General features: G+C 55.6%; 3 protein-coding genes across 5 annotated transcripts; all 3 read left to right on the forward strand.

The window, feature by feature from the left end:
• The first annotated feature begins 2,004 nt into the window (after positions 1-2,004).
• MRPL38 (mitochondrial ribosomal protein L38) lies at positions 2,005-7,136 on the forward strand. 2 transcript variants are annotated; one of them, XM_072937149.1, is made up of 10 exons: positions 2,005-2,163; positions 3,102-3,281; positions 3,773-3,901; positions 3,986-4,194; positions 4,522-4,594; positions 4,683-4,739; positions 5,277-5,322; positions 5,649-5,807; positions 6,157-6,293; positions 6,553-7,136. In XM_072937149.1, exons 1-10 carry the CDS (start codon positions 2,097-2,099, stop codon positions 6,687-6,689), a joined length of 1,194 nt encoding a protein of 397 aa, XP_072793250.1. In that variant the 5' UTR covers positions 2,005-2,096; the 3' UTR covers positions 6,690-7,136. The 2 variants fall into 2 exon arrangements, with proteins under 2 accessions (XP_072793250.1, XP_041575817.2); XM_041719883.2 differs by lacking the exon at positions 4,683-4,739.
• Positions 7,137-7,257: 121 nt separating this feature from the next.
• TRIM65 (tripartite motif containing 65) lies at positions 7,258-12,891 on the forward strand. 2 transcript variants are annotated; one of them, XM_030287310.4, is made up of 6 exons: positions 7,258-8,854; positions 9,465-9,560; positions 9,632-9,862; positions 10,144-10,315; positions 10,650-10,730; positions 11,819-12,891. In XM_030287310.4, exons 1-6 carry the CDS (start codon positions 8,411-8,413, stop codon positions 12,337-12,339), a joined length of 1,545 nt encoding a protein of 514 aa, XP_030143170.4. In that variant the 5' UTR covers positions 7,258-8,410; the 3' UTR covers positions 12,340-12,891. The 2 variants fall into 2 exon arrangements, with proteins under 2 accessions (XP_030143170.4, XP_072793249.1); XM_072937148.1 differs by lacking the exon at positions 9,632-9,862.
• Positions 12,892-14,174: 1,283 nt separating this feature from the next.
• On the forward strand, positions 14,175-23,885 carry TRIM47 (tripartite motif containing 47). Its single transcript, XM_030287360.4, has 6 exons — positions 14,175-14,936; positions 16,557-16,652; positions 17,151-17,381; positions 17,930-18,125; positions 18,750-18,824; positions 20,230-23,885. Exons 1-6 carry the CDS (start codon positions 14,217-14,219, stop codon positions 20,853-20,855), a joined length of 1,944 nt encoding a protein of 647 aa, XP_030143220.4. The 5' UTR covers positions 14,175-14,216; the 3' UTR covers positions 20,856-23,885.
• Positions 23,886-23,911: the final 26 nt, after the last annotated feature.

The following is a 23,911-nucleotide window of genomic DNA, read 5'->3' on the forward strand; positions in this document are numbered from 1 at the left end:
CCAGCAAAGGCTGATCAGTGCCCACAGCAAGGTCTGGCCATGGTGCTGGACAGCAGCAGATTCAGTTCACAGGAGTCGTTTTCCATTGGTTTTTGGAGTTGATGCACTGGGAAACACTTTCCTTCCTTCCTGTTGGTGAGAATTTTGTGCACGTCTCACCTTGCTGTGGTTGGTGATAACGCCTGAATCACACAACCTGGCGTGATCTGCTGTGTCTCAGGGTCAGCAAAGAGCGTTTAAACTCTGCCCTGCAGCCACATCCATCTTTGGGCAGCACCATGGTGCCGTTGCCACAAGTGCTGAGCCTCCCTTGGCACAGGAGCAATTTCAGTGCCATGCCATGGCCCTGGAAGCAACTCTGGTCCTGCAGAGTCCTGAAAAGAGGGGGCTGTGCCTGTGGGATCGCTGACAGCAGTTGCTTGGTTTTAGAATTTTTTTTAAAGCTTAATAATAAAAAATTGGTTATAAAAATAGTAATACAATTAGAGTCATAAAAATTTAGAGTTAGGGCAATTACAAGACAATAAAAAGCAAAGAATTACAGATGTCTGGATGTTCTTGGACACTGAGCTGCCATAACCATGCCTTGCGAACAAAGGAATAACCCTTAAAAGTAATAGCCTGTTGCATATTCATATATCTCATACATGATGCATAAATTCCTTGCAAATTAATAACTTTTCTGGTTTTTGTCAACTTCCCCTTAATCTTGGTGTTTCCATAAAGACAGAGAGAAGGTGGAAGAATGTTTCTCTTTTCTGATAAGGAGTCTGTAACTCTTTATGTGCCCTTTCACTGTTATCTCTGTGTGAAGAATTTCTTGATTGTCCCATCTCTTTCTTAAGCTAGTTTAAAAGTATCTTACATAGCATAGTTTCTATTTTAACATGGTGTTATAACCTGTGAAAAATGCATATTTTATGATTGGCTTTTCACAAATGTTACAATGAATATTATATGTGTAATGTTAGAAAATTATGCTGTATTAATTCTCTTAAGTAGTGTGTTAAATATAGTTTTAGGTTACAACATAATGTTGAAATAGAAGCTATGTATGTGAAGGGGGTTTTTTTTAGGAATGAGATACTCGCTTCAAGGAACACCTAAATCTTCCAGAGAATAAGAGTTTATGGCTTTCTTATCAGAAAAAGCTAATTTCTCCAGGCCTTGCTCAGACTCGAAGATGCTGCGGGGATTAAAGGAAACAGTTGCATACAACAGACAGAGTTCTTGTTTTAAATAGAATGTCTGCATAACCATGAAGAATATATGAATATGCAACAGTGTATTGTTTTAAGGGTGATTCCTTTGTTCACAAACTATGCTTTTCATGACTTAGTGTCTGAGAGCATCTGGATGTATGTAACTCTTTGCTTTTTATTGTCTTGTAACTATCCTAACTCTAAATTTTATCACTCTAATTGTATTACTATTTTTATAACCATTTTATTATTATTAAACTTTAAAAACTTCAAAAACCAAGCGATTGGCGTTTTCCACATAACCCAAAAACAGATTTAACACAGTAGTTGAGAGAATGAATACAGCATAACTCTAACATTACACATATAATATTCATTGTAACATTTACGAAAAGCCAATCATAAAGTATGCATTTTTTACAGACAGACTGCTAAAAACGCCGCGTTTTGGGGACGGCTCGACAGGGAGGTGGTGTTCCCAGGGGCTGGCAGCATGTGAGGGGAAAGGCACTGCAGGAGTGTCTGGGTATCAAACCGGGGATTTTGGGCAGCAGAAGCTCCAGCACCAGACTCGGAGCCCCGAGAAGCCTCTTTGTGACAGGTGCATGCTTCATTCCAGGAGATGAACTTTTACAGGGGTGTTTCCTTTGTGCTGCGCCCCGCTCCCGGCACGGAGGAGGCTCGGGACGGTCCCTCAGGGGCAGGGCGGGGATGGGGAGCCCGGGCGGGGACGGGGAGCCCAGGCTGAGGGACGGGGAGCCCGGGCGGGGATGGGGAGCCCGGGCGGGGATGAGGAGCCCGGGCTGAGGGAAGCGCTGCGGCCGTGGGCCCGCCCAAGGCAGGGCAGCGCCCTCATGACGGCAGCGGCGTCCTTCCCTCAGCGCGGCGCGCAACATGGCGGCGGCGCTGCTGAGCCCGGCGCTCCGCGGGGCCCGCGCCGGGCGCAGCTTCGGGACGGCCGGTGAGAGAGCCGGGGAGCCCCGAAACACACCGGGGAAAGAGGGGGACAAGGGGAGGGTTCCTCAGTGGCTCGGATGAGGGGTCGATGGCCCAGAGTGCTGTGAGCCCTTCAGAGGGAGCGGGGCAGGCTGGGGAGAAGGGCAGAGAGGAACTGCCCCAAGTTCAGTGCAGGGTCCTTCAGCTGCGGAGGAACAGCCCAGGCTGGAGAAGCAGCTCTGTGGGGAAGGAGCTGGGGGTGCTGGGGCACGAGGAGCTGTCCGTGAGCAGCGCTGTGCCCGAGGGCACCAGAAGGGCGCTGCTGTCCCGGGGGGCGTGAGGAGAGCGTCTCCAGCAGGTCAGGGGGTGATGCTGCCCCTCTGCTCAGCCCTGGCCAGGCCTCCCCTGGAGCAGTGTCCAGTTCTGGGCTCCTCGGGATGAGGGACACGGAGCTCCGGGTCCTGTGGAGGGCCACCAGGATGGTCTGGGGACGGCAGCATCTCTGTCCTGGGGAAAGGCTGAGGGGGCTGGGGCTGAGGGGCCCTGGTCCCTGCGTGTCCCTGCTGCAGGGAGGGCACAGCAGGGCCCAGGCTCCGCTCCAGGGGCCCAGCAATGGCACCAGAGGCCACGGACACCAAGTGATGACCAGGAAATTCCACCTGGACATGAGGCAGAACTTCTTCCCTGTGCAGTGCCCAAGCCCTGAACAGATTGTCCAGAGAGGGTGTGGAGTCTCCTCCCTGGGGATATTCCAGAGCCATCTGGACACAGCCCTGTGCTATGGGATGAGCCTGCTGGAGCAAAAGGTGGGATCAGGTGACTCCGGTCCCTTCCAGCCTTGCCCATCCTGCGACTCCATGAACGTGGCTGTGGGAGGTGGGGATGGCTCCGGCCCTGTCCGTGCTCTGCCCATGCCAGGCTCCTTCCTCTCCTTGTGAGCCCCTGGGATGTGTGTCCCCCCAGCCGTGCTCTGGAAGAGGGCAGCCCCGCTGGGGCCCATGCCCAACGAGGACGTGGACGTGGGGAACCTGGAGGTGCTGCAGAAGTACCACAGCTTCACGCGCTACCTGCGGCAGGCGGAGCGGGCGAGCCGGGAGCCGCGCTGGTGGAACACCTACCGCCAGCACACCAACCCCCCTGCAGGTACCCAGCTGTGTCCCCAAACCCCAGGGGCTCTGGCACAGGCTCAGCCCTGTCCCATGTGCAGATATCTCCAGGGAAAAGTGGTTTTCCAGGGGGAGGGAGGCTGGCCAGGACCTGCCAAAAGACACGGCGCAAAGAAGTGATTCCTTGGAGCCCTGCTGGTGCCATGGAGAGCAGACACAGAGCCAGAGCTTCAGGCGTGCAGCAGATAACACAGATGGGAATGCAAGGGCCATGAGCTGGGGAAGGAGGTGCAGAGGGGACAGAATCAAGGCCTGATTGTCCCTTCAGGTCTTTTCTAGTGGGAGGTGTCCTTGTCCATGGCTGGGTTGGAAGTGGATGGTCTTCAACGCCTCTCCCAACCAAAACACCTCTGTGATCCTGATCTCTGGAAGTCTTTGTCTCACACTCAGACATTTCACAGGAGTTTGTGTTTGGGTGGTTTGGGTGCTCACATGTTTCACCTCCTCTCTTTTCACCCCTCTCTGAAGAGCCCGAGACAGACATTGGCCTGCCACGTGAGAAGCCATCACGGGCAAAGGAGCTCAAGGAAAGAAAGAGGATCCTGAGGGAGAACCGCCAGAATGCTGAGATGGAACGAGCGGCGCGGCTCCGCACTGGTCAGTGCCTCAGCACCTCCCTCCCTGCTCCAGCTGCTCTGCGTGTCCAGCTGCTGCCTCTGCATCTTCCCTCTCTCCTTGCAGTGCTCATTCCCCTGGACGAGGTCAGGGCTGAGTGGGAGAGGACGAGTGGCCCGTTCCACAAGCAGCGCGTGGCCAAGCACTGCGGGGTGTTCCGGGACCTGTTCAAGGGGGCCACCTTCACCCCCTGGGTGGCCCTGAGGGTGCAGTACAGCCAGGAGGACGAGCACCTCGTGCCAGTCTACTACGGGAACATGGTGACTCCATCAGAGGTGCGAGAGGGGAGCTGGGAACAACTTGGAGCCCCTGGGAAGCCTCTTTGTGTCAGGTGCTTCCAATGGCATGGTTCATTCCAGGGGATGCCTTTTACAAGGGTGTTTCTTCTGTGCTGAAGGAAAATATTTCATGGTTGTGATAGGGACAGAGATTGTAGGTGGTGTGGCAGGAGGTTGATAGTTATTTATGCCCTGGGGCTCTCCAGGTGGATTCCTCAGTGGCCTGGCAGTGCCCAGTCTGTGTTGTATCCAAGCCTTGCCCAGACACAGTTAATGGAAGCTGTTGTGTGAGTGATTTACAGTCTCTTTATGTTGCTCTTTTAGGCTTCCAGTCCCCCTGAAGTGTCATATGAGGCAGACAAAGGCTCCCTCTGGACCCTGTTGCTCACAAATCCAGGTGAGCAGCAGGTTCTTTAAAGGAACATGTTTAAACTGGGTTGTTTCACTCAGCTTTTGGTTAACTCCTGATTATTTTGGCTGCACAGAGATAATGAACACTGGAAGGGTTCAAGGCCAAGTTGGAGCAACCTGGTCTACTGAAGGTGTCCCTGTCCATGGCAGGGGATGGGATGAGATGAGCTCTAAGGTCCCTTCCAGCCCAAACTGTGCTGTGATTCTGTGATGTTATGTCTGTTAGACTGGGACATATTACATATGGAGGAAAGATTGTAGCCTCTCCAAATCCATTGCACTTGAGAGAAGGGACAGTGACACAACAGGACCTGTGTCACGCTATAGAGGAAACAATTTCCTGACTCCCATCTTTATTTACCTCCAAACTCCTCTTCCTTGGCAGTCTGCCTGGAAGGTGGCTTTGTTCATCCTGAAAAACCAAGGCACAGTGAGGTATGCAGCTACCCAAGAAGACTTCAAGAATCTTGGAATTAGATCTGCAGAATTCTTTGCTCCTCATTTTAAACTCAGTCCAATAGGAATGAGTTCCTTTCCTGCTAGGGAAGGAATGCAGGGAGGTCTTGAGCTGTTCCCTCTGGTCAAAGCAGGTCTGGGCATTCTCACTTTGGGGTGGATGCTGGCACCAGGGTGTCCCTAAGTCACTTTTCCCTGTTGTGTGTTGGCAGATGGACATTTGAGGGATGCAGACTCCGAGTACCTCCACTGGCTGGTGTGAGTACATCAGAGCCATGTGCTCTGTGCTTGTGGGCTGGGCAGAAACTCCTCCAGCAGCTCAGAATCCATGGCTTTTCCTGCTGCTCCCGCCATTAGCTCCTTCAGCCCTGTGTTCTGGGTCTCGTGAAGGATGCAGGAGTTCCAGATGTTGCTGCTGTTCAGCATTCCAGTCACTGGGTGGGATTTTTCCTGTGGTGAAAGCAATCTCTGTTATCTGCTCCCTTATCAAACGGGGCAGCAATCACATCACAGCATGGCAGAGGGATTTGCAGTCCTGGATGAATCTGCTGGAGGGAAATGAGTGTAAATGTGTTTGTGTTCAGGACCAACATCCCAGGCAGTGACATCAAGGCTGGTAAGGAGATGTGCCACTACCTGCCCCCCTTCCCTGCCATGGGGACGGGCTACCACCGCTTCATCTTCCTGCTCTTCAAGCAACACGGTCCCATCGACTTCAGCCAGGACGCTCGGCCAGCACCGTGGTAATTCCTCTGCTCACTGCACAGCTGGGCTTAGCTGCTGCTGCTTGTGGGGTTTGTGTACCTGTCACTGCACCGGAGGAGCAGCTCCTGCCACTCTGTAGAGTTCTCCAGGGCTGCTTTGGGTTTGTGTGTTCTCTGCAGCCGCAATCCCAGCACTGCAGAGTCCCATTGTTACAGAAGAGGCTGTTAGAGAGTGGTTTATCCTGCCCAGAAATGTGCATGGAGCTGGAGACACGGGGAAATTTCCTCTTAGTGGCTTTTTTCCCCACCTTTTTCATATGTCCTGGGGTGATGTGGAGCATGGTACTCCTGCAAGGAGATTCACCAGGTGCTTGTGTCTTGTTTCCAGCTACAGCCTGAAGATGAGAACCTTTAGTACATTTGACTTCTACAGAAAGCATAAGGATGCCATGACCCCGGCAGGGCTGGCATTCTTCCAGTGTCAGTGGGACAGCTCTGTCACTTCCACCTTCCATCAGCTGCTCAGTAAGCAATGGGGATGCTGAAGAGGTGGGGGTCTGTGGGTGGGACATGGCCCTGTGGCTGCAGGCTCTTACTTGGTCTTGGCACTCATCCAGGATCAGCACAAACTAAGCCCTTCCTGAGCCATCCTCCTCCAAACTAACAGCAGCCTGAAGGACCAACTCCTAATCCTTGTCTGAGGATTTTAAAATAACTCCAAGGGCATGTCTGAGCAGCCCTGGTGCTGCGTGGGGCTCAGATGTGACCCTGTCACTCTCTGCAGACATGAGGGAGCCCGTGTTCGAGTTCGTGCGGCCGCCGCCCTACCACCCTCCGCAGGTGAAGTTCCCTCGCCACCAGCCCCTGAGGTACCTGGACAGGTACCGAGACACAGAGGAGCCCACCTACGGCATCTACTAGGAGCTGTCCCCCTCTGTGACCGAGGAATGCTGGCTCCTGGATCTCCTGTGCTCCCCTCAGTGCCTCAGGAGGGAATGACAAAGTCTGAGCCCCTCAGCTCTCAGTTCCCCTGTGCTGGGAGCTGGCGTTGGGTGCGCACAGAGCTGGCAGCTGCGTGGTCAAGAGGCTGCTCAGTGAGAACATTCAAAGCTAATCCATGGCCAGGCTGAAACCTTGCTCCTGATTCTGCAGCAGAGCTGAGCAGTGGCTGGCAGGCTGCATCTCTCCAGAGACAATCTGCCTTGCTTCCCTGCAAGGATTGCAGTTTTCCTTTGCCTGTTTATTGAACAAAGAGAGCCAGGCCAGTCTGGATTTCGTCCTCTCACAGTGCTGTGGTTCAGGACTGTGTCAGATTTTATTTGTGCAGTCCTCCTGGAGGGATGAATCTGATTAAACACTCTCTGAGTAGTGCTGGCAAAGCTGTCTTTATTGGGAAGAGCCTGTTATTCCAGAGCCCCCTGAACTCCCCTCCAGCCTGAAAGATTCTGGGGTCTAAGCTGGGGTGAATGTAATGGGGAGGTGCCCACGGTGGGGACACAGGTTCCAGGCAGACACACAGGTCATGTTAGCCTCTCTGGGCTTTAAATATTTCGTCAGAATTGACAGATGCAACCCAAAGGAGTGTTTTGGAGCTGAAGCTTGCTGGGACATGCAGGGAGTTATGACATATCCCGAGTTCTCTCCTGTGGTCAGAGGGGGTAGCTCTGCCTGTGGTATGGAAGCTGGTCTGGATGAACCACCAGAGACCTGCTCCCTGCTTGCCCTCACCTATGCAGGTGAAAGGGAAGCTGCTCATGAGGGGAGGCTGGAAAAAAAAGGCTGTCCCAGCAACCTGGGGACATGAGCAAGATAGCACATGGGCCTGGTACGGAGATAAGGCTTGGGCTGGGAAAACTGAAACTGAGCTGTGTGACAGCGAGGGGAAGGTTTGCAGTGCTCAGGCACCGCACTGGCCTCCGGGCAGGAGACTCCACCTGAGCAGGAACAGGTAGCCCAGGTGGCATCTTTGTTGCATTTCAGAGTGCTGATGTGCACAGGTGTTGCAAGGAAGTTTGTAGGAAAAGGTGTGCTGGGTGTGCATGGGGACATGGCAAACAGCAGGAGCTGTGGTTCAAGGGAAGAACGTGGTGCTGGCGTGTGTCACAGCCTTGCCACGGCACAGGGAGGTGACATGTGGCTGCAGCAGCAGTGGGTGCCTCTCTGCTGGCTCCCAGGCAGGAGCTCTGCACAGAGGGCTCTGTGCCAGGGGGAACTGCCATGCTCAGCTCAGAGACCCAACCCTGGCAGAGCTGAGGATGCCTGGAAGTCCCCTCAAAAGGCAATAAAGGAGTGAAAATCCAATTGCACGTGGATGTGTGCCCGGCAGACGTGTTCATGGAAATACACATTGCTCTGATCCCTGTCAGCCTCCCGCGTGTCTCCCTGTGCCGTCACTGCAGCATTCCATCCTCTCCGGAGTCTCCCACCGTGCTTCACAGCCCTCTCTCTCCCCGGGGAACATCAACCTTTCCTCCGCAGCCTGTGGCACAGCCAGTGTGACCAGGGACAGCCACGGGGTGTCACTTCAAGGAGTGCGTCTGGCCGGGAGCCCTGCCCCGCCTCTGGGCGCAGCGTCACCACCTCGTCTTCCTCTGTGCTCCTTAGTTTCCATTTCCCCGGCTTCTTACCGCGGCACAGGCAGGATGGCATCACCCATGTCTCAGAAGCTGGAGGAGAAGCTGGTGTGCTCCATCTGCCTGGAGCTGTTCAGGGTGCCCGTGACTTTACCCTGCGGCCACAACTTCTGCAAGCGCTGCATCAGCGACCACTGGGACAAGCAAAAGCAGGCGGCCGGCACCGAGGGGAGCTGCAGCTGCCCGGAGTGCCGCAGGGGCTTCGAGCGGTGCCCGGAGCTGAAGAAGAATGTCACCCTGCACAGCGTGGTGGAGCTGGCCCGGGACAGCGAGGAGCGGGGCTCGGCCGCGGGTCGCTGCGAGGTGGCCCCGGCGGAGCTGTGCCGGCAGCACGGGCGGCCGCTGGAGCTGTACTGCGAGAACGAGCGGCGCTGCATCTGCTGCATCTGCACCGTCCGGGACTGCCAGCGGCACCGGCGGGTGCTCTTCGAGGAGGAAAGAGCCAAAAAGCAGGTGGGTGACAGGGTTGGGACAATGGGAGAAGCCAAGGGGTGTTGTGACAGCTCAGGCACGCGTGACATCCACCTCCACTGCCCCGTGATGTCCCTCTGTGTGCCACACTGACACGGCGCTGGCCAGGGAGGTGCCACCAGTGCCCGGCTGCTCCTTGAGAAACTGGGTGTTGTCGGGAGCAGCAGTGAGCTGGGTAGATCCAGCAGCACGAGATGAACGGTGCTATGTGTTTGTTAACCTCTGATTTAGAGGAAACAGCTAAAAAAGGGGTGAAAGGCAGCACAAAAAAATCACTTATTTGTTATCCTGACACAGAGTCCCCTTCCCAAGCTGCCTCCTTCCCTCTTAGCCTTGTCCTGCAGCCCTGAGAGGGGCCTGGGAGCCAGGAGGGCAGCAGTGGGCTGTTCCAAAAGATGTGCAACTGGACATGACTGGGAGAAATGACAGGATATGAAACTCAGTGCTCTGGGCTAGTTGAGGGTGTTCAGTCACAGGTTGAACTCAATGATCTTGGATGTCTTTTCCAACTATTCTATTCTATTCTATTCTATTCTATTCTATTCTATTCTATTCTATTCTATTCTATTTAATCCTATGCCTCCCTTCACAGACCTTTTTGAAAGAATCCCTGGAAAAAGCCCAGGAGGAATCAGAGAGGATTGAACAGACAATGAAGGAGCTGGAGTTGCAGACAGAGAGCATCAAGGTAACACTGCAGCCTCCCTGTGCTGGCCTGTGGGTGGGAGCATGCTGGTTCTCATGGCTCTTCCTGCCCAGGACTGCTCTGAGCTCAAAGATGGGATTCAGAGCAAATTCACCCACCTGAAGAAAGCGCTGGAGGATTTCCAGTGTCAGACAGTGGCCAGGATTGAGCAAGAGCAGAGGGTGGCACTGGAGCATGTGGACAAGAACTGGAACCTGTGTAAGGACCGCCTGGACGTCCTTGGCCAGCACATGGAGAAGGCTCAGAGCCTGCTGGCCTGCCCTGACCACAGGAGCTTCCTGCAGGTACCACTCTGGCACTGTTTGTGTCCTGCCCTTTGCTTGGGCCTGCACCCTTCTGATGACAGCAGAATCATGTCCAACCCATTCCCACTGGGAATGCACCCTCAGTTTGGCTCAGGGCTGTGCTGGGGCTGTGGGAAAGAGTTGTTTTTTGGGGGTCTCTGAAAAGTTGTGTGGGCAGTGCTGGGATGCCCATGTTGCCCACTGGGGAGACATGATGAGTGCAAATGGGTTTGCACAGTCCTCCCCAGACTGGTGCATGGTGTCTGTGTGTCTGTCTGCAGGAGTTCCCCCTGTTCCCACCTCTGGAGAGCTCAGAGGTGCTCGTCCCTGTGGAGTTTGATGTGGCTGCTGTGATCAAGCCCATCTCTGAGATCCTCACCAGCATCTCCAGGCTCCTGCTAGAGGACCTGCCTGCCTGTGTGGCCCCCAAAGCCCCCAACCCTGCTGGCCAAGGTAACCCTCCTGCTCTCAGGGGTACTTTGAAAGGCTCTGAGTCATCCTGAAGATGAGCCTGGCCTGTGTCACTGCTGGGGACACAGCTGCTGGGCACAGGGGTTTGGGGTGGGACACACATTTACTGGTCAGCAGATGAAGAGGGGTGAGCTGGGTGGCTTCCCTGTGGCCCCTCCTTGCTGGGAATGCTGAACCATGGTGGCACATGCCTGCTCCCAGGTGTGGATACAGTGGAGTTCCTTCTCCTCCTCCTTCTCTTTTTCTTCCCATGAAGCCAGGAAGAAAGAAGTTTCTGGGTGGCATTACTCAAGATGCCTGTTCCTATCCTCCACAGGCCCAGTGCATCCTCAGGAGCTGGTGGTGAAGGCTGTGGACCCTCTCCCCAAGTGCCAGCTCCGAGCTGAGCTTTTGAAGGGTAAGGAGCACAGGGGGCCTGGAGGGACAGCACCTCACTGGGGTACCCAGCACAAAGAGATGCCACCAAGCCAGGCTCCTTCCTGGGAGGAGGGTGGTTGTGGCTGCAGGGACAGGAGCTCCTTCCCTGGTTCTTCCAATGTGTCTCCCTAAATGCAGAGAAGGGTGGTCTAGGGTCAGGGTGGATGGGCTGGGATGGGAAAGGACCCATTAGGGGGATTAGGAGCACCAGGAATTGCTTTCCCATGGAACTGAGGCTGTCTGGTATTGGATCAGTCACTGCCCTGCATGGCATAGCCCCAGTCCAGAGCCCTGCCTGCAGTCACTGCTCTCTGTTCAGGAATATGGCCTCAGCATTCTTAGCTATAGTCCTTCACGTCCCCTTTCCTCCCCAGGCCAGCCATCCCCTGTTGTTAGGAAATTCCTCTGTGCTCCTCTTCCCACCTCCTCCCTGTTGGGAAGAGGTTTGGGTGATGTTCAGGCCATGTTGGTCATGTCACTCTTGCCAAGGAGTCAATCGCTGCCTGTAGGAATTCCTTCCATCAGGCCCCACGGAACATTCTTAGGGTTATTAATAAGAACCCCCTGTTATTTATGGGCAGCAGGCAAGAGCCCAGCCAGCTGCCAGGCCCAGGTGTTGAGGGAGAAAGGTGGGCTGCTGGTGGCCAGGGAATGCCCACAGCAGGAGCTATCACAGCCCATGCAGAGGAGAGTAACTCCCTGCACTACCATATTTACTCACTTAACACCTGGTTTTCTCCCCACACTGGTACTTTTTCCTCTTAAAATCAAGCACATCCCTTCCAAAATGTCCACAGAGCCACTGTGCTCACAATGGCCACTTGGCTGTGAGCTGGGTTGTGCAAGAACTGCAAAACATTGTGTCTCAGTGCCTCAAAAGCTATTTCTGAGCTTTTCCATTCCCTTTAGGGCAGATGTTGCATCTTCCCCACTACCCTTCCCCTCCAAACACCCTGTTCCCATCCATTTTGGGAGCCAGCCCTACAGAATTTAAACCCCATCACTGCTGGGAGGGCATAAAGGTCTGATGAAGCATTTCAGCCCCATCTGTCCCCTTGCTTCCCCCAGACCACCGCAACCTGACTTTTGACCCCGAGACAGCCAACAAGTACCTGGAGCTGTCCAAAGGTGCCCGCAAAGCCAAGCACGGCGCTGGCACTGTCCCTGGGCAGGGGCAGGGCCCCCGCTTCGAGCCCTGGCAGGTGCTGTGCACGCAGAGCTACGGCCCCGGCCACCACTACTGGGAGGTGAAGATCTCCAGCCACTCTGTCATCCTGGGGGTCACCTACCGGGGGCTCCCCCAGGAGCAGCAACAGGGTCACAGCTTCAACATCGGGCTGGACGGGGGCTCGTGGGGGCTGCAGGTGAGGGAGGATTGTTACCTGGCCTGGCACAAGGGCCATGCCCAGAAAATCCAGGAGCAGCTCTATAAGAACCTGGGGGTCAGCCTGGATTATGGCAAGGGGCTCCTCTCCTTCTACGGTCTCGGGGAGAAGACAAAACTCATCCACTCCTTCCACAGTGTCTTCACTGAGCCCCTGTACCCCGTGTTTTGGCTGTGTGAGGGGCGAGTGGTGACGCTGTGCTAGAGGCACTGAGCCACAGCCATAGCAAAGCTGGCACGTCCAGGCTGGTGCCAAAGTGGAGCTGCAGCTGAGGCTGTCCTGGTGCAGTGGGACCTCAGACACGTGTGGAGTGTAGTGTTTAACAAAAGCTGATGGGGACAGACATGTAAATTAACCTGTTTGATTTGCATATGCAAATATCACACTAGTGACACATAGCAGGGCTGGAGCTCACCATGGGTGCCTGTCCCTGCAGGCACAGCGAGGGAATAAGGGATAAGGAGGGTGAAAAAAATGAGATTTTCCTCTTTCTTCTATCACTGCCAAACTCACAAACTCAGGGAAGGTTTGGGATGAGGGGGAACCCAGAGGGAGGTGCTACTGCCACAGGATGCTCTGAAACAATTTGGAGGGGCCTCTGTGCTCACACAGCCTCACATGCAGGCAGGTCCTGCTCACCCAGCCCCTTCTTGGTTTCCTCTTGCTGTTCTCAGACCTGTCAGAGCAACTTCTCAGGGCTTTACACTGCAGCTCTTTGTACAATGCTGCTTTTCCCAATAAAGCTTTATTTTCTTACTGGTTTGACCTTGCTGCTGTTGGGAGGTGTGGGACCCTGCAGCAATGGGGGTGAGGGGAGCTGGGTACCCCTGCTCTCTCAGCCATCCCTGAAGGGCCCCATCCTGCCCCTCCTTGTCCCCATGGGACCAGCAGAGCCAGAAGGTGCTTTATTTACTGTAGCACTGTGATAAGGAAACCTGGTTTCCTACTGCTCTGCTCCAAAGTTGATTTGGCAGGGAAGAAAATCCAAAGTTTTCATTGATGTTTTTCCAAGGGTGAGACTGCAGGTCCAAAGTCTCCTCCCGCTCCTGTGGGAGTGCTGGTGAGAATTAACAGGGTGAAACTGGGCACTGAATTCAAAAGTGCTGGGGATGTGAATGGCTGAGGAATGAATCACATCATTTTAAACTCTGGGGACAACAAGCTTAAAAGGTTCAATCCCCTTCTTCAAGAACATATTTTATTTGTCTTGTGCTTCCTGCTTCACTCAACACCTCCCTGCTCCTCGCAGCCCTGTCCTTGGGTGAGGCCTTGGGCCAGCATGCACCTGGGAACTTATCCAAGTCCAAAACTTGTCTGTGTATCCTGCACAGAAGCCGTCCAGAGATCTCACAAGGCAGATCTTCACTCTAAAAGCACTTTGGGGTCTCCCAGCCCTCTCTGGTGCCTGCCAGTTTCTGCCAGACCCCAGAGGAGAAGGGGACAGTGACTGAGCCAGGACCTGGGCACTGCAGGCCTTTTTGGCCATGGGGAGGGCTGATGTAGGTCCATGGACACGAGGGCTGGCAGGAAAACACCTGCACCTGTGCACTGGGGGGGCTCAGGACCTTCCATGTGGCCCCAGAGTGGGGAGCACCTGCGGAGCAGTGGAGTAGCAGCAGGTCCTAGAGGGGGAAGGAATGCTCAAGGGGAGCAGCAGGTCCTTGGGAGGGGGACTGGAATGGGCTGGCAACAGATGGGAGATTTGGGGAAGGTCAGCAGCTTCCCTTGGGAGCAACAGAACGCTGCGGAGGGCCCAGATCCCAGCGGGGCAGATCCTTTAGGAGACCGTGGGTGGGGATCAGCACATCCTCAGCAGGGTGACATCCCCCCGGGACTGATCTCCCTGAAGGCAGCCCATGCTAGGGACAGGGAGCAGATGGGAGCAGATCCCATGTGGAGTGAGGCGCTTTCCAGGACGGCGGGGTGGATGCTGTGGGTCGGTGCCCCGAGGGCACAGCAGCCCCGCGTGGAGCGGAGCCCCGGCTGCGGTCCGGGGAGGCGGAGCGGGCGGGCGGGGCGCGGCTGCCGCCCGCCTCCGCCGGGGCTGGGAGCGGGGCCGGGGCCGGTCAGGGCGTTTAGGGATGGATGCTGCGCCCGGGAGCGCCCCGTCGTCCTCCGCCGCGGCGTTGCGGCTGGCGCTGGCGGCTCCGGGGCTGCCGGAGGGTCCGCTCGGCTGCCCCATCTGCCTGGACGTGCTGCGGGACCCGGTGACGGTGCCGTGCGGACACAACTTCTGCCAGGGCTGCTTGCAGGAGCTCCGCCAGCGGCCAGGCCCCCCCGACGGCGGCGGGGCGGGCGGGGCCGCCCGCTGCCCGCTGTGCCAGGAGCCCGTCCCCGCGGCCCTGCGGCTCTGCAAGAACCGCGCCCTGTGCGAGCTCCTGCCGCTGCTGGCGGCCGCCACCGGCGCCTCGTCCCCGTCACCCTCGGCCGCCGCATCCCCGACGTCCCCGATGGCGCCGGGAGCCGAGGAGGAGGATGCTGCGGGCGAGGAAGGAGGAGCGGTGGTGCTGTGCGATGTGTGCCCGCCGGAGTCCCGCGGGGCGGCCGAGCGGTCGTGCCTGGTGTGCCTGGCGTCCTTCTGCGGGGCGCACCTGGAGCCGCACCGCCGCGCCCCCGCGTTCCGAGCACACCGCCTGGTGGCCCCGCTGCGCCGGCTGGAGGAGGGGCTGTGCCCCCGCCACCTGCAGCCCCTCGACGGCTTCTGCCGCACCGAGCAGAGCTGTGTGTGCGCCCGCTGCCGCACCCACGAGCATCGCGCCCACGACGTGGTGCCCCTCGAGCAGGAGCGGGAGCACAAGCAGGTGCGCGGGGTGCCCACGCGGGTGCTGCGGGTGGGATGTTGCGGGGGTGTGGTGGGTGCCATCCTGCGCCCAGGTCCTCACGGGGAGCCCAGTCCCCACGTGGGGTGTGTGCAGGTGCAGCCCTGATGGGATGCCATGTGGCGGGGGGTGTTGTATTCTCACCCCTCGGGGTGAGACCACAGGGTGCTGCACCATCAGGGAACCGCTGGGGTTGGGGCAGGATGGGCAGGTGGGGATGGGGCAGAGGCGCTGTCAGGCATCCCGTGGGGAGTCTTCCCGCTGCGGAGCCCAACTCGCAATCCCGTGGGTGTAGGGCTGGGGCGAGGCTGCCTGGGACACCCCACAGCGGCCACCCCCGCGGTCCTGGGGCGGTCACCGTCCCCGTCTCGTTCCCACAGCTCTGTCAGGCGCTTTTTCTGCCCGCGCTGGCAGCCGGCCCGGCCGCCGCTCCCGCTCCCCCAGCCTTTTGTATCCTGCCGTTTTGGCAGCGGGGGTTTTTCCATCACTCCCATTCCCAGATGTGACTGAGTCACCTCCTAAACTCACGCCCACGAGTCTTCCCAGGAGCCGGGGCTCCAATCCCAACGTGGTGCCGCCTTCCTGGGCACTGCTGCCTTGAAAGTGTGGGGCTCCTGTGGGGCTGCAGGCAGATGAGAACTTGTGGGGCTCACGGTGTGGTGGCATCTCGCATGGCCATGAGACATTTGGAGACTTTGGGAAAGTTTGCCTTTTCCAAGGAGGAGCCCAGCCCCAAGCAGCAGCAGCCCCAGGCCAGCTCCCCCTCCTGACGAGCTGCAAAGACTGCAGGAAAACCCTTTTATCGGCGCTATTAGTCATGAGGTGCCTTAAAATAGAAAGCGTGTGTAATCCCAGCCCCGAGGAGCTGTCAGCCCTCGGCAGGCGCTGCTCAGTGTCGCCTGCAGGACCTCTGTGACTGCCCTCGGCCACCGCCCTGTGCTGCGGGCTGGGATGGGTGCTCGGGGAAAGCACCTGTGGGTGCCCAGGGGCCTGAGCATCAGCAGGGAGCTGTCGGGGATGGGGAGTGCCCTCCTGGCTCCCGAGGGACCCGTCCTCGTGATGGGCAATGGCTGAGCCAACAATAGCATCTCAGGAAACGCCGTGTTCCGAAGGTGCTTCCTTTGCAGCCCGCACTCCGGAGCTGGTTTGCTTTGCTCCTAAACAGAAACCTCGTGGGGACTCTGTGCTGAGTTTCTAGGTGCTGCAGGTTTGCCTTTCAGCTTCTTCACCAAAGCCAGATGGATTTTTCTCAGCCCTGGATACTCGCTAAGAGCACTCCCTTAGCTGCAATCACTGCCTGATGAGTTTGCTTTCCAATTCCTGTTTTGTTTGGTTTCCGCTGGGACCAGGGTGGGGAATATGGAGCTGGACATGACCCTTTCATTTCCCAGCTGAGTGAGAAGGGATGTTTGCAGGTTGGATGTTGCAGGGAAGGAAAACAGGACAACAATTCATGATTCCCCTTGCATCCTTCACCTGAAGCCTGGTAGCAAGGTCACTGTCAGAGAGGGTCTGTGGATCGAGCTTAAGGAGAGGCTGAGTGCCCTTTGGCTCCCACTGGGACTGGGGGTAAAGCTCAGTGTTTGTCCTTCATGTCTGCAGGCCCAACAAGCCAAATTCCTCAGCGATGCAGAGAATGAGCTGCAGGAGCTGGCAGTCACCATCACCCAGGCCAAGAAGATGGTGGAGCTAATTAAGGTGACTCTGCAGTGCCTTAGCTCTGCTGGGCTGGGGATGGAGGAGAAGGGGCTGTGAGATTTTGGGGTGCATGGGGTGTAAAGATGGTGCTCACAGGAGCACCATGAATGATGTGATCCTGGCAGAGATCCCTGAGGATTCTTTCTCCTCATCTCTGCTAACACGTGGAAGAAGGAACAGGGCAAGGGCCATGCCAGGGCATCCTCTGGCTCTTGCACCTTGTCTCCCCAGGCTCATGGGGGGGTTGTCCCCTTTGGCCCTTGTGCAAACACGTCACTGTCCTGCTTGGGGACACCGAATGTGGTGCAGCAGGAAGTGGCAGTGCCCAGCCAGGTCTCTTGGCAGCTGCACTGTGAAGTGATCTGAGTTCTTGGGTGAAGGGGGTGATGGAGTGTCAGGGGGATTCCACGGAGCTGAGAACTGGGTGCTGGGCAGGGCACAAGCGTGGCCCTCCTGCACCCTCACCTTGGGACCTGAGCCCTCTCTCCCTGTACCCAGGGTGCTGCCACAAAGGAGAGGGAAAGGGTTGAGAAGCTCTTTGCAGAGGCCTCTGAGGTGCTGGCGGCCTTCCAGAAGGAGGTGACGGGATTCATCGAGGACGAGGAGCGCTCCATGCTCGGGGAGGCCGAGGCCGATCTCCGCTGGAAGGAGCAGAGACGGGCCAAGCTGGCACAGTGCAAGCAAAGCCTGGAGAATGTCCCCAGCACTGACACCATCTACTTCCTCCAGGTGGGATGGGGCAAGAAGGAGCTGACAATGTTCTGATTTTGGGGTTTTGTCCCATTTCCCATGGAGCTGGGGGCCAGGAACCCTGGGATGTGCAGGCTGATGAGTCTCACTCCTGTGGGCACAGTCCTCTCCCCTCCCCTCTCCCAGGGGCCCAGGCAGCCACCTCCACCCCTGTCCTGTGAGTGACTCAGGACAGGCTGATGTGCTGCCCAGAGTGGGTACCTGGGTGTGGGGCAAGAGTTTGGGGTGCCCCACTGCCTCCTCCAGCATCCTCCACCCTCCCTGACAGCCCAGCAAGAGGAGACATTTTAGGGAGGAGATGCTGCTCCATGCGAGGTGGGCACGGTCTGAGTCTGGGTTTGAAAGGGAGTGAAGAGAAGGTGCCAGGAACACGTGGCTGGGAAAGTGCTCTCCTCCCTTATGCTGTCCTTGGGCCAAGTCCTGAGAGCTGCCAGATCCCAAATCCTCCAGGGCTGGGTGGGGTTCTGGAACAAGAGACAACTTTGGCTTGTTTGAAACCTCCTGAAACTCCGTCTTTTTTGGCTCAGGAATTTCAGGCCTTGAAAGCAGCCATGGAAGAAAACCTCTCTCCACTTCTGAGCTTCCAGAAAGAGCTGAACTTCACCAAGTGCACCCAAGCCGTGGGTGCCATGAAGGATGTGCTCTCCACTGCCTGCAAAAACCAGTGGAACCACTTGCAGGGGAAGGGAATTGATGGATTCAATTGCCAGGAGATGGAGGAAGGTTTGTGTTCACCCAGCCCCTCGCCTGGATGGTTCCCTGTCCCTTTCCCTCTTCCCTGCCTGGGTGGGAGGTGGCTCCATGGCCACTGTGAGCCTTCCAGGGCTAGCAGCTGCTCAGCACGGCTTCCCTGCACGTTGCACAATCCCTGTCTGGGCTTACGCCTCTCTGAGGTTTTGTGAATTTTTCCGTGGAGACTGGGGAGGCAACAAACAGCTTGGGAGTTAGGCAGGGCCCTGTGGGAGGGGGCAAGTGGCCAAAGTGGCCTCCTGTGAAAGGGAACTCTTCTTCCCAGGACAGACAGACCTCCTCACGGGGCAGACTGTGGGCTCCCAATCATGCCAGGGTTAGAGAGTTGATGTGGCAGCTGTCTTATTTAACCTGAGCTCGCTCCTTTCTCCTTTTCTTGGATGCCCATGGGAATTGCAGCCGGTTCCTTGCCCCGCTGCCCGCCTCCCTGGGTGACAAAAGTGGTGTCTGTCCTTTCCTGTGCAGGGGCAGTGGGGATGCTGGCTGGGGCTGTGACAGCTGGGTGCCATCAGGGGCAGGGGATGATGCACCAGCAACGCCCTTGGTGGTGGTTTGGTTCCTTTGCTGATGCAAACCCTCCTGTCCCTGTCTCTGCAGCGTTGGCCGAATCCCGATTTCCAGACAAGTCAAACAATCCTGCCTGCCTGGAGAACCGTGATTATTTCCTGAAATGTAAGTGGGGTGTTGGAATCCTGGGTATTGAGAGTTTTGGGCTTTCTGTGCTGACCCTCAAGAGAACACTACAATTAACCTGAGGCTGTGGAGAAGACCTCCAAAATTAAGTAACAGAACTAGGATTATGGTTAGGTAGTTTCAATAGAAGCGTGTAACATCACGTAGTAGAAAACTTAGAGTTTAAGTTTTTAGAATAAAGTAATATATATAAAGCTAAGATGGAGGTTTTAAGGAGGTGACTGGTTCTTCTTCTTCACCTTCTTCTTCGTGGATTTAGGTGGTATTTTATTTATTTTGGTGGGGAATTTCTGCTTTGGGTTGTTGCTAAGGCCCATCTTCCCTTTCCTCTCTCCTTCCCGCCTGCCCGGCGCTGATCCAGCGGCTGTGGGAGCGCTGCCACCAGCAGAGGAAATTCTGCTTGGCTAACAGGGAAGCCTCCTGGCTTTCCTGACAACACTCAGAGCCTGGTTAGGTGATGTTTTTTTTCCCTTGTCTGTGGTTCTGCTGGCCCAGCTGCCCCAAGGGCGCTGCAGGCATCCTGTGTAATTCCTGCTGCTTTCCAGCCATTGGCAAATTGGATCCTCTTTAAATTAGATCAGAGTTTGTGCATCTGCCTTGTTTGCTGCAGGACTCTGGGCTGGTGAGGGTTGTCTGCAGCAGAAGATGACAAGGATCACGCAGTGGTGGAGCAGAGTGGGGCAGGAGAGGCTGAGGCTGGAGGGTGCAGGGCTGGGCTTGAGCTCCCACACCCCACCTGTGTGTCCCCAGCCTTACAGGGGATATGGGGCCACATCTGACATGTCTGTAGGGGACAAGATCTGCCTCAGTGGTACAGACCAGCAAAACCTGGCTCAGGGAGGGTGTGCTCTTCTGCTGTCAGACTGAGACGTGCCATGGTTCAGACTGCAATGCAGTTGATAGTGATCCATGCCCAGAGTTGTTTCCTGGAAGAACTTCCTTGGCCATCCTCACTGTTTGGTATCCATCAGTGGCTCTCACATGGCTGTGCTTGCTGGGGGCTGCCTGTTTGTAGCTGTGGCATACCTGGCTGTTCTCTCTTCCTGGGGTCTCTCAAGTGCATTTATCATATTTGCCTGATATGCTTTTATGTGAGATTTCCTTACCACCGGTCTGTCAGGTGGATTCTCCAATGTCTGAGCTCATCAAGCAGCCCCTCTGCCCTCTCCTCTGCCCAGTTACCTCTATTCATCCTGCTTATGGGACAATCAGCTCTTTCAGCCTTTCATCCTCATCGACTGCAATTTGCCATGGGACTTAAAATCAAGGGGACAGAGTGATGGGAAAGGTCAGAAAGGATCATGCTCATCATCAAAGGCTGGGGCAGGGAGGATTTCCTTGCATTACCCTCTGCACACTCACTTCTCCCTCTTTCCCCACACAGTTGCCTTCATCATCGACTTGGACAGTGACACAGCTGACAAATTCATCCAGCTCTTCGGCACCAAGGGGGCCAAACGGGTGCTGTGCCCCATCCCCTACCCGGAGAGCCCCACCCGCTTCATCAACTGCGAGCAGGTGCTGGGTTTGAACCTGATGAACAGAGGCAACTACTACTGGGAGGTGGAGCTGATCGATGGCTGGGTCAGCATCGGGGTCATTGCCGAGGATTTCGACCCACGGGAGGCCTACAACCACGGCCGCCTGGGCAGGAACGACAGGTCCTGCTGCCTGCAGTGGAACGGCCAGAACTACGTGGCCTGGTTTGGTGGCTTTGAGTGTGCCATCCAGCAGCCCTTCTTCCACACCATCGGCGTCTTCCTGGAGTATTCCGAAAAGGCTTTAACCTTCTACGGAGTCAAGGACTCCAAAATGACCTGCCTGCAGCAGCTCAAGGTCTCCCCTTCTGCCAAGGGGAAGCTTGACCCGTTCCAGAACAAGATCAACCGCCAGTTTGCCTCTCTTTTCTCGTGCAAGCTGAAGCCAGCCTTCTTCCTGGAGAGCGTGGATGCCCACCTGCAGATCGGGCCGCTGAAGAGGGATTGTGTGTCGGTGCTGAAGCGCCGGTGACTGCCCGGGGAGAGGGGCACGGACAGAGCCACAGAAATCTCTCCTGCAGGCTATTGCCACCTCTCTGTGGTAGCCCTGTCTGTCTCTGTGGCAGCCCTCTCTCCTCTCTGCACTGTTGGGGACCCAGGGCTGGATGGAGCCTCCTGACCAGGATGGGGCTGGATCCGAGTGCCAGCTGTGCCCCTGAGTGAGCTTGGGCCAGTCCCTGTGCTGCTCCCTGCCCCTTGATTTCCCTTTCTGGACATCAGGGACTGCCACAGCCTTTCTTGGTAAAGTGTGCTGCTTGGAAGTGCCACACGGATTTAGAGCTGTGCCTTGGCCACCTGCCCAGTCCCTCTGCTTCACCTCTGCTCGCTCTGCCCCGGCGACTTGTGCAGATGCTTTGTGCCTTATCTCAGGCTCTGTTGCTGATGCTTTTTGAAGTGCTGCCTCACTGACACCTTCTGCATGCTCCTCGTGAAGTGCCTTTGGTGGAGCAAGCCCTGTGTGGCTCAGGTGAACCCCCAGAGCAGACGTGGTCACTTCCCATCCCCTCTGTGCCCTGGTATGGGAGAGATGGTGCTCCAGGGAGAGGGACATGGAGAGCCTGGCTGGGTTCTGGGGTGATGCTGGGGTGATGCAGCACCTCTCCTTGCAGGGCTGCCCACCCATTAGTGCTCTAAATGTGAAACAAGGATCTCTGCCCAGCTGGGAAAGGGAGAAACCTCCTGCCAAGAAGCAGCACCACTGTTCCCACCTGGAGATGGGGAAGGGAACAGCACAAACCAAGTTTTGAGGATGTACTTTAAGTAAACACATTCTTTGGTAACTCTTAGCAAAGCTTTACAGCCAAATTTTCCCCCATGTTTTTGATGGCACTGCTGTTCTAGGGGATTTTAGTACTGTTAAATGACCAACTCTTCAAGAGCCCTGGGCACACTTGAGCTGAAAATCTGCCCCTTAGCTTAGGGATTTTTAAGTGACAGAGGTGCTGTGAATATGTCCCAGAGATAAATGGTCTGGTTTTAGTGTCCTAGGACAGCTGTGAGTGCCTTGATAAAGGTGCAGCATCAGTCAGCTCCTAAATGACCCTTTGGACTCTGGGAATAAGTAACAATTAACAAAAACTACTCTCAAGCGAGAGGGAACACTGTTCCCTTCAGGAGAGGTGGAAACTCGAGGCTGAGAGACAAAACTGCCAGTTCACATGTCCTAAGGGAGCTTTTTCAGAAGGAAAACAGAAATACTGCCTGTGAGGGCAGCACAGAGCAGCCCCTGTCTCAGCACAGTGTGCCTTTCCACAGGTTTATTTTTTCTGGGGTTATTTGCTACCTACCTCCCAAAGCTTGCTTTACAGAATCGTGGTGCTGTATAATGTACACCTGGAGAGAAAATACAGAGGGTCAGGTTCTTCACTGGCATGAGTGAGTCAGGGATGATGCAACAACCAGCGGGAATAACAAACCGCCCCATTTAGCTAAATATATGATATATAGATTTTTTTTTTCCCCCTCAAAGGATAAGCTGGAAATCATAGTGCTATATTGAAGTGGAGCCAAGGGAAAAATGTGAATAAAAGGCAGGCACAAATCTGGGAGGTTTGAAGTTAAAGCCACGTTTACATGCTGAGGCTCGAAGAGCTCCTTTACTGTGACTCCTTTGCCAGCATTGCCAGTTTCTGTTGGTGCAGAAAGAGCTGCCAGTGCCCTGAAAATTAGGATATTTCAGTGGATGAAGGGTCTGAAAGCAGCCACCCCTTCTGCGGGGCAAGGCTGGTGAGTCAGTTTGGGAAGGGGCTTGCTGGGATCTGTCTGCAAATTCCTCCTCCTCCTCCTCCTTCTCCTTCCCTGCAGGAGGTTACTCCTAAACTGCTGCGAGCAGTGGGAAAAGGAACAGTAGGGCTTCCAGAATGAAATCTCCAGCTGAAATCTTGGCCTTTCCTGGCTGGTGGGAATGCTGCCCAGACTTCTGTCCGGATGGGAATTCATTCCCTGCGTCCTGAGCTCCAAACCCTCTTTGTTTGGCTGGCGCCAGTGGCCCCTGCAGAGCTCAGCCCTTGCACGAGATGTCAGCGGTGACACAGAGCAGAACGTGGTGTCAGGAGCTCCTGATGCAAGGAGAAAGGCAGAGCAGTGCCACAGCCCGTGCACGGTCACATCCTGGCAGGACAGGGAAGGGAAGGAGCCTTCATCACTGCAGGAAGAGATCTCCCACATGGGCCCACGTCTGCACCCTAAATCTCATTTATTCAGGCTAAACTCCCACAGTTTGCAGCGAGGAGTTATGCCAGAGTAAACACAGCAGATCTGGGTCTTTGCCCTGCTTTGTTTCACTGTAGGAGGATTGATTGCTCCAAGGGGAAACCCACGCTGGAGCCACTCATCCCACCCCTCTCCACTTTCCCAACTCAGACATAAACCTCTGGCCTCCTTCAGGGCTTGGGAAGCTCAGAGGGATCCTCTCTTTCCAGCCTGTCATGGCATGGGAGCAGCTCAAGAAGCCCCTGGGGTGTCTGGCCGTGGTGTGTGGTTGTGCTGCTGCTTTGGGTGGGTTCATGGATGCAGCTCCACGGAGCATCCTGGGGGCTCCTGGGGATGTGCCAGTTGGGAAGTGCTGCCCAAGCCTCTCTTCCCTGCTGCTTGCTTTTATCCTGGTTGAGAGTGCTGAAAAGCCTCCTGGTTTAGGGATGGTTTAAAATAGGAGCAATCCGCTCAGGAGTTGGGTTGGAGCGTGCTCTGTGCTGCCAGGAGTTTGTAAACTGGAAGGATCAGGGAATGTGCACTGCACCAGCTCTGGATCCCTGATTTTGCTGTAAACAAAGGGTTAAACGCAGGGTGAGATGAGTTGAGATGGGCCGACAGCACTTAGCAATTTAATCAGCCTTTCCTTGTTCCCTTGGGTTATTTCTGCTGTCACAGAGTGTTCCTCTTTTTAATTAGGATTTTTTAAATACAGTAACTGTAGGGTGTTTTACAGTGCGTGAAAAAACTGTAACAGAATAATATAATGGTGTTAGAGACTATGATTTGACCATTAAATATGATACAGTCATTGCCCTGGGTTGTCTTTCCTTTAAA

The sequence above is a fragment of the Taeniopygia guttata genome, chromosome 18, assembly GCF_048771995.1.
Source record: "Taeniopygia guttata chromosome 18, bTaeGut7.mat, whole genome shotgun sequence".
Taxonomy (NCBI): Eukaryota; Metazoa; Chordata; class Aves; order Passeriformes; family Estrildidae; genus Taeniopygia; species Taeniopygia guttata.

What these genes read in the sequence shown, in the direction of transcription:
- TRIM47 (XM_030287360.4), top strand. Translation starts at nt 14,217, where the DNA reads ATGGATGCTGCGCCCGGGAGCGCCCCGTCGTCCTCCGCCGCGGCGTTG. An exon ending in AGATGGTGGAGCTAATTAAG is followed by an intron (nt 16,653 to 17,150) that starts GTGACTCTGCAG and finishes CCCTGTACCCAG; the next exon opens with GGTGCTGCCACAAAGGAGAG. An exon ending in CCGTGATTATTTCCTGAAAT is followed by an intron (nt 18,825 to 20,229) that starts GTAAGTGGGGTG and finishes TTCCCCACACAG; the next exon opens with TTGCCTTCATCATCGACTTG.
- TRIM65 (XM_030287310.4), top strand. Translation starts at nt 8,411, where the DNA reads ATGGCATCACCCATGTCTCAGAAGCTGGAGGAGAAGCTGGTGTGCTCC. An exon ending in ACCACAGGAGCTTCCTGCAG is followed by an intron (nt 9,863 to 10,143) that starts GTACCACTCTGG and finishes GTCTGTCTGCAG; the next exon opens with GAGTTCCCCCTGTTCCCACC. An exon ending in CCGAGCTGAGCTTTTGAAGG is followed by an intron (nt 10,731 to 11,818) that starts GTAAGGAGCACA and finishes TGCTTCCCCCAG; the next exon opens with ACCACCGCAACCTGACTTTT.
- MRPL38 (XM_072937149.1), top strand. Translation starts at nt 2,097, where the DNA reads ATGGCGGCGGCGCTGCTGAGCCCGGCGCTCCGCGGGGCCCGCGCCGGG. An exon ending in AGCGGCGCGGCTCCGCACTG is followed by an intron (nt 3,902 to 3,985) that starts GTCAGTGCCTCA and finishes CTCTCCTTGCAG; the next exon opens with TGCTCATTCCCCTGGACGAG. An exon ending in ACATGGTGACTCCATCAGAG is followed by an intron (nt 4,195 to 4,521) that starts GTGCGAGAGGGG and finishes TTGCTCTTTTAG; the next exon opens with GCTTCCAGTCCCCCTGAAGT.